Source organism: Chroicocephalus ridibundus, chromosome 13 (assembly GCF_963924245.1).
Source record: "Chroicocephalus ridibundus chromosome 13, bChrRid1.1, whole genome shotgun sequence".
Lineage (NCBI taxonomy): Eukaryota > Metazoa > Chordata > Aves > Charadriiformes > Laridae > Chroicocephalus > Chroicocephalus ridibundus.
This window is the reverse complement of record NC_086296.1, coordinates 16,821,246-16,829,461: the sequence shown is the minus strand read 5'-3', so window position 1 is coordinate 16,829,461 and position 8,216 is coordinate 16,821,246. Positions and strand designations below refer to the sequence as shown.

The 8,216-nt window shown below is 61.6% G+C and overlaps 1 protein-coding gene across 1 annotated transcript; it reads left to right on the top strand.

Moving 5' to 3' along the window:
• The first annotated feature begins 752 nt into the window (after positions 1 to 752).
• Positions 753 to 6,318, top strand: LOC134523009 (DNA polymerase epsilon catalytic subunit A-like). The gene is made up of 8 exons (XM_063351366.1): positions 753 to 2,109; positions 2,244 to 2,518; positions 2,638 to 2,659; positions 2,770 to 2,877; positions 3,280 to 3,390; positions 3,664 to 3,749; positions 4,310 to 4,429; positions 5,217 to 6,318. The coding sequence occupies exons 1-8, from the start codon at positions 1,798 to 1,800 to the stop codon at positions 5,524 to 5,526; spliced, it is 1,344 nt and encodes a 447-aa protein (XP_063207436.1). The 5' UTR covers positions 753 to 1,797; the 3' UTR covers positions 5,527 to 6,318.
• Positions 6,319 to 8,216: the final 1,898 nt, after the last annotated feature.

Below are 8,216 nucleotides of genomic sequence, written 5' to 3'. Positions count from 1 at the left end.
ACCATTCTGTGATTCTGTGTGATTAAATGTTTTTGTAACTATTCCTCTGCGTCGTCTCACTCTGCCCCGGGTGAGCGTGTGCTGCAAGGACCAAGTGCCGGCTACTGGTGGGACCTGCGTGTTCGTCAAGGGATTTGGCGTCACCTCCTGGAGTGAGTGGGGGTCTCTAACCTCCAGCCACGGGGTGGGAACGGTGTCCCCAGAACTAGCTGCTGGGGGGGGGCGGTGTGAGGCGAACGAGGGGCTCCGTGTGTCACAGCCTGTGACGGGCGGGGGTGGGGGCTGTGCCTCTGCGTTCGCCAGCCTGGGCCTGCTGGTGAGCCGAGGGCCCACGGCGTGGGGCTGGGGGCTGGGGACCGGGCAGGGAGCTGGGGGGACGGAGGGGCCGTGCCGGTGCTCGGGGCCCCCGCGAGTGTGTGTGCGGCTGTGACCCCCGGGGGTGCGTGTGCTGCACGAGTGACCACCAGCCCCGAGGAGGGGGGACGGGGCTGGTGGGGGAGGGGGGTCTGGTGCGCGGGTGCTGCTGCTGTGGGTCCTGTGGTGGTGTGGGTCCTGTGGTGGTGTGATGGTGTGGGTCCTGTGATGGTGTGGGTCCTGTGATGGTGTGACGGTGTGGGTCCTGTGATGGTGTGATGGTGTAGGTCCGTGATGGTGTGGTGGTGTGGGTTGTGTGATGGTGTGGGTCCATGATGGTGTGGGTCCTGTGGTGGTGTGATGGTGTGGGTCCATGATGGTGTGATGGTGTGGGTCCTGTGATGGTGTGGGTCCATGATGGTGTGGGTTCTGTGGTGGTGTGATGGTGTGGGTCCATGATGGTGTGGTGGTGTGGGTCCTGTGATGGTGTGGGTCCCGTGCGCAGGCGCTGATGACGGCAGCGCCTCTCCAGTGCCGGTCTGTCTGTGCGCCCCGTGTCTGTGTGTCCACCCCGGGACACGTCCCTGTGACCCTGGGACACGTGCGCAGCTTCGCTGCTGGTTGAACCCACAAGGGGAAAGGGGCAGACGCATCCCCCGGCCCGGGCAGGGACCCCGGCTCCCTGGGCTCCCGCGGCCGGGCGGGGGGGTCCCGGCGGGGGGGTGCGGGAGGCGGCCCGTTCTGTCCCCGCGCACCCACCGGCGGTGCGGGGCTGCTCTTCCGCCCCTCGGGCTGCGGGAGGAACCCTCCGTCACGCCTCAGCCCACCGAGGCCCTTCAGTTTTGCGGCCGGGAGCCACCGCTCCGCCCCAGCCCCCCCCGGCCGCCGCCCGGACCCGCGAAGGGCAGCTGTGGGATGTGGTGTTTTGTGGTGGTACCTCTTGCCCACCAGTCCAATACTGGGAGGCACTGGGCACCCTTACTGTGACTAAAGGGGGAAAAAAACCCAACGAACGTTTCCTATGAATAAAAAGCCGGACAGGTGTTCACAAGATTGGAAACGGGTACAGGCAGAAAAAAAAAGCAGAGAAACTCTAGTTTTTAACTCAACCAGAACATACACGTGAAAAACCAGCCCCTCCCTCTGCTTTCCCGGGCACGAAGTCTGATTTTAGTCAAAACCCGAGGAAGAAGAATCAGGCAAGACGAGCGCTCCCGCGCTCACCTGGGAGGCGCGCTGTCCCTGTTCAAAGCGCTCCCCAGGTTGCCTCGCTGCCCCCAGGCTTGTTACCAGACTTCTCAGCGCGATGCCGTAGGAGCCGTTGGCTACAGAGGCAGGTGTGGGTCGTGTCTGCGGTACCTCTGAGCAGACGCAGCCCCCAGACAGGGGAAAAGGGGACTTTAGACGGGAGCGAGGGGACCGCGCGTGCTGCCCTGCCCGGGGATGCCTCTGCGAGCAGGGGGCAGCTGCGTGGCGGGGAAGCGTTTCCCCTTCTCCCCTCTCCCGTCACGGGCTCCTGCTGCTGCGCGTCCCTGGCGCCGGCGGCTGTCCCTCGCGGCTGCGCCGGCGGAGGCGTGCGCTGGGGTAAGGGCTGCTGGGCTCCACTCCCACAGCGCCCTGAGCGGAGGCAGCCTGAGCACGGATGAGGAAGGGGCCTCCAGAAAGGCTGCCAACCAGATGGACAACATCGTGGATATGCGGGAGTACGACGTACCCTACCACGTTCGCCTCTCCATTGACCTGAAGATCCACGTGGTGAGTAAGGACGAGGGAGGCTGGAAGAGCTTTGCTTTGCTGCTGCCGCGCTCCTGAAGCGCGGGCACGGGGGGAAGCCCTTTCTCTCCGGGACCTCTGCAGAGGTTTCCGTGACGATGAGTTCCTCTTTAAAGCGTAGTCCCAAACCGCCGGGCCTTCTCCTGGGTAACGGCCCGCAGCGTAGCGAACTGCTGGACGCGCAGCCACAGCTCGAGCCCTTCTTCGGGGCCGCGTTTACCCGGCGCCGCTCTGGCCCCAGCGGCCGAACAGAAGGGGCGCCAGGAGCCGGCCCCGCAGCGAGGCGCTGCCCGCCCTCCTCTCTCCGCAGGCTCACTGGTACAACGTGCGGTACCGGGGCAGCACCCACCCCCCTGAAATCACCCGCCGAGACGACCTGGTGGAGCGGCCGGTGAGCGTTGGTCGGGCAGGTGTGGGTCTGTGGGGGTGCGCGGCTGGCGCGTCCCCCCCGAGGAGCCGCCGGTGTCCCGCGGTGTGCACAGGGGGAAAGCTGTTCCTGGGCTTGGGTAGCGATTTTGGGGTTGATGAAACGGTAAAGTGATTACTGGGGAGGGTCTGGTTCTCTTGCTGGGCTTAGTGGGAATCGCTCTTTAACTTCAAGGCAACTGCGGACTGTTTTCTAACGGATTTGGTCCTGCTCAGGATCCCGTCGTTCTCACCTTTGACATTGAAACGACCAAACTCCCTTTGAAGTTCCCTGACGCGGAGACAGACCAGATCATGATGATCTCCTACATGGTCGACGGGCAGGTAAAGGACAGCAGCGTAGGTTCCCGCCTGCCCCAGCCGTGAAGCCGGGGGCAGGCCAACGTTCCGCCTCCAGACTTGCCTTGCTGCTGGGGGGGGCTGGGGAAATAAAACTCAAGCCCGAATGACGCATGAGATACTTGGTTTGATGGTGCCCAGCTCGGGTTCCCGGTGCTCCCGCAAGGGAGCTGTAGTAACCCGGAGAGCACCGGGACGACTCTGCTGTCCCACGTTGACGCCCCGTGGCCTCCTTAGCCGATAGCCAGCGGTGGTTCAGCAGACGGCTCCCAAACTCCCTTGGCGGAAGCGCTGGCTTTCAAGAGGAAAGCATCCCATCATTTGGACAGCATTTTCGGGTTGCCTGCAAGCCACGTCCTCCCCACTGACTCCTTGTCACCTCCCCAGGGCTACCTGATCACAAACAGGGAGATCGTCTCTGAGGACATCGAAGACTTTGAGTTTACTCCCAAGCCCGAGTACGAGGGTCCGTTTTGTGTCTTTAATGAACCAGATGAAGTAAGTCAGTTCTGCCCAGCAGACTTTTTACCTGCCGGGGGCCCTTGTTGGCCAAAGGGATCTAAAAGCTTGGTAGGCGCCTTGCTGGGGAAGGTGGTGGGTCTGGCAGGGCTGCTCCTGCTTTCGTTTCTTGGCCGTAAGGTAAGAGAGGTCAGGTGTGGGCCAGGTGGGGAGGGGAGGGGAAGGGTGGCGTAAGCTGCATGGTGTCCACCATACAGGAGATCAAGTTGCTTTATATATGTACGTCTTTCCGGCTCTTCTGTTTCATCCCAGGCTCATTTGATCCAGAGGTGGTTTGAACATGTCCAGGAGACCAAACCCACCATCATCGTCACGTACAACGGAGACTTCTTTGACTGGTAAGGTCAGGAATGAAAATCGAGCTGGCGAGGTGTCGCCTGAGCTGTACCAGCCTCGGCGTCCTTCCGTAGCTCACGCCGTGGTGGCAGCGTGTGGTCCATGCCGACTCTGGCCAGCTTGAGCACCTCGCCAAATCCTGTGCTCACTGGCTTGGAAGTACGAGCTTCTGTAGAGTGGCAGCCGCTTGGCTGAGCGGCTTTAAAGCCCTGTCAACGCGGCAACGTTGGCGTACGGGTGAGCGCAGCCTTGGGGAGCGGGGAGAGGGTCAAAAGAGAGCTGGCAGATGATCAGGGAGAGGGGCGCAGGCGAGCCTTCGGGAAGCGAGGGGAGAGGGACGGCGTGCTTCCCCCCTCGGCGCAGGCGGTAAGCGAGCACCTTGGCCTCTTGGGTCGTGCTGCCGCTCTGTCCTGCACGAAGTTTTCCCCGTGGGCCGATGTCACAGAGAAACTGCCAGAAAAATTCGTCGGGTAGTTTGTAGCGAAGCGGCTGTGAGACCGTTGTGGGAGATGAAGGGAAATGGCTGTTCCGTCCCTTCTCCTCTTGTCGCCTCTTTCCCCAGGCCCTTTGTGGAAGCAAGAGCAGCAGCTCACGGCATCGATATGTATCAGGAAATTGGGTTTCAGAAGGACAGCCAGGGAGAGTACAAAGCATCCCAGTGCATCCACATGGACTGCCTAAGGTAGGAAACGCTGCCCCTCTCCCACGTCACCGCATCTTTCTCTCTTGAGTTTACGTAAAACACCCACAGTTGTATTTGAATACTGTCCTCCTCCTGGCTGTTGGGAGCCTTCACGCGTCGCACCTCCCTCGGCCGGCGTGACAGTCCCTTTGTTTGACGGGCTGCTTCCCCTCGGCACTTTGCCTACGGCAGAAGCTGCCAGCCCGGCCCCGTGAAGGGCTCTCAGGGCCGTCTCTCTCCCTGCTGGTGGCTCTCCTCAGGTGTCTGAGCTCCGATCTGGAGAGCGGAGAAAGGCCGGGCCAAGGTCGGGCCATTGGGGTGGGGGAGGGACCATAGCCTAAGCCAAGGGCCCCCTGGCACACCCAGAAGAGGAGAGGACACGCTGTGCGTGCACGAGAGAGAGAGAATTCGGGGCTTTTGGGTGGGTTTCCTCCACTGGAGCGGCGTCTGGACTTTTGAGAGCCCTTGCAGTCCTGGTGGTGTCTCCTCCGGGGGTTAAACGTGTATCTTAAAGCCGCTGAGGGCATTGGAAGGTGGAAGTCCTGAGCAGCGGTGATGGTTTGGATAGCGGGGCTTGTCCCGATGGGGATTTCAGCGCGTTGGTAGAGATGCGGAACAGCTAAAGCTGGGCAGCCTCTTACTGCACTGTGCGTGGATGCTCAGCTCTTGGCTGCCCTCAGGGAGAGGTGCCCTTTGCGACCGAGGTCCCGTTTGCAAGTCGGAGCCCCTTTTCGAAAAGCGGGGCTGGTTTCTCTGCACAAACTGGTATTTCCATGATATTTCCCAGGTGGGTGAAGAGAGACAGCTACCTCCCAGTGGGAAGTCACAACCTGAAAGCGGCAGCTAAAGCAAAACTGGGTTACGATCCAGTGGAGCTGGACCCTGAAGAGATGTGCCGGATGGCTACGGAGGAGCCTCAGGTATTGCCTCCCCGCACGGTGTCTCCTCGGAGCAATTGCAAACCAAGCCCAGAGCAGCTGCGCTACGACCGAACATTTAGCTTGAAGCGTTACAAAATGGTTTTGCTTAACGCGGTGGGTTTGGAGACGCTAACTCGATCTGCCTCCCCAAATTGCCGGTGCCTTAGAAGCACGTGAGCTTGTGGGAAGGAAGAGCAGGATTTCTTTGGAGCGGTTCTAGCGCTGGCATCGCGCTGGGCGTTGGCTGTATGTGTCGCTGTCAGCGGGAGGTGGCAGGCACCACCTAAACCAGCAGCACCACAAAGACCCGTGATTCGCTGGAGGGACAAGAAACAGGCTTAGTGTCCAGGTGTCGCAGGCAGGGGGATTCTCCTGAAGTCCTGGAGCAGCCTCCTGATTCCCGGGCGGGGTGACATCTGGGCCGTGAGCTCATCATCCCTATTTCTTCTCGTTCAAAGCTGAGGCATCGCTGTGCAATTAGAGCCGGAGCACGATGTGCTCAGAAGCAAACAGGTTGCTCTTTACAACCTGGGATATGGAGAAATACACCCTTCCCTCCTTCCCGCTGCTAGGAGCGTGCCCAGCAGGAATCGATGAAAGATTGTTGTCATTGAGCTGCTCTGTCACGTGTGATTGGGATTAATTTGCCTCTCGCCCTTCCTCGACAGACCCTGGGTCGCCTGAGGGCAGTGAGCCCCTGGCCCAGGTTGCCCAGAGAAGCTGTGGCTGCCCCATCCCTGGAGGGGTTCAAGGCCAGGTTGGACGGGGCTTGGAGCAACCTGGGCTGGTGGGGGGTGTCCCTGCCCAGGGCAGGGGGTGGAACGAGATGCTCTTTAAGGTCCCTTCCAACCCAAACCGTTCTGTGATTCTATAAGGTGGTCGAGCGGTTTGCCCAGAGGGTTGTGGGGTTTCCGTCCTCAGAGATACAGAGAACCCAGCTGGACACAGTCCTGGGCAAGGAAAAATCCATCTTGATCTTTAAACGCCTGCAGTGCACTTGTGAGCACGGCCTCCAACAGCCTGTAGCAGGACAACGCAGGAGAATAACGAGGGGGATGCGAGGGAGGGAACGGTTTCCTCGAAGGGATGGGACTTAACGACGCGGGAATGCTGATGTACTTTAAGAAGGTAGAATGTACTTTTAAAAAGGTAAAATATATTTTAGGAGGTAGAATCTCTCATTGAGTAAGAATAAAGAGCTGTAAAAGGTCAGAAGGCCCTGTGAAACCAGACACTTGGTACAAACAATGAATGCCTTACTATTGAATATACCCTTGAAGAAGAACAGAAGGCTGATAATGAGGAACATCCCACCCCAGGAGGTGCCAGAACCGGCTGAAAACCAGACGGCTGCTGGATAAGGCATAAAGTCAGGGGAGGGGGGACAAGCAGGGGTCCCTGTCTTCTCTGCAGCGGTGCTCACCCCGGTGACCGTTCACCTCCCTGTGCCCCAGGTACTACCACATCCCCATTGGGAACCTCCCTGATGACATCTCCACCTTTGGCTCTGACCTGTTCTTCTCGCGCCACCTCCGTCGTCACAACCACTTGCTGTGGCTCTCATGGGGGGTTGAGCTGTGTCCTCACTGGGCAGGAAGGACCAAGGACCTGTCCCCGTCGGATCCCTGCCTGCCTGGGGCCAGGAAGGCTGCAGCCGGGCAGTGCCCCCCACGTTGCCCCCTCCAGCTCCAGGGGAAGGGGCTGCCAGCAGCGGAGAGGCGGTGCTGGCCCCTGGTGCTCCCTGCCATCGCGGGCCGTCGATGCCTGGCTCTGCCCCACCGGGCAGAGACCCCAGGGCTGCAGCTCCCCTGCGTCCCGGAGGCTTGGCTCTGCTCTGGGACAAGGGCGGGGATGGTGCCCGCAGGGGGCTGGGGGGACCCTGTCCTGTTCCCACATCCCTGCAGCGGGGCGAGCGGCCCCAGGTCCCTCCAGCTCCCAACGAGGGTGGGAGGATGCGTGTCCCCACGGTGGCACAGGAGGGCTCGAGGAGGGGGAGGCAGCCACCAGCTGTGACACCCGTGTCCCCTCCATGTCACACGCAGCGAGCAGCCCCAGGCAGGGATGCCGATACTGAGGTGCACTGACAGGCCCGGGACTGGCACCAGCGACACGTGGCTGTAGGACATGTCCCAGCCATCCGTGGGCACGACTCGCCATGGGGACAGCAGGTCCCTCAGAGATGGGGGGAACTCGGACCGTCTCCGGCAGAGCAAGCGTTATCCCACCTGCCCCTACGGCCCTTTCCAGCTCTGGCAGTACCTGGGGAGGGACAGGGTGGGCTGGCCTGAGGCTGGAGCACTCCAGGGCCATGGGCCCCTACCACAGACCATCAGAGGAGACCAACGGGCGCCGTGGTGATGGGGAGACAGGGCTGGAGACGGACACAAGGCCGTGGGGCCGGGGCAGGGCCAGGGCCATCACCTGTAGTTGTAGCCGGGGGAAGCCAAAGTCCTGTCGGGGCAGAGGCGGTGGAAGGAGCAGCGGGGGTTGCGCTCGCTGGTGGACAGGTCGAGGTTGCGGTTCCAGCTGATGGTCACCCCGATCACCCTGCAGCAGGGACGGGCAGACCTCGCACAGCGCCAGCACGCCCCAGGCACAGCATCCCCATGGGCACGGCACCACCGTGGTCACAGCATCCCCACGGGCACGGCATCCCCATGGGGGCAGCACCCCAGTGAGCGCAGCACCCTCGCAGGCCCAGAATCTCCACAGACACGGCAATCCCAGAAGGACAGCATCTCTGCGGGCACCCAGATGGGCATGGAAACCCCACGGGCATGGCACCCCGGGGGGCACAGCATCTCCACGGGCACGGCGTCCCTGCGGCACGGCGCCCGCCACGGGCACAGCACTCCCCAACCCCCACT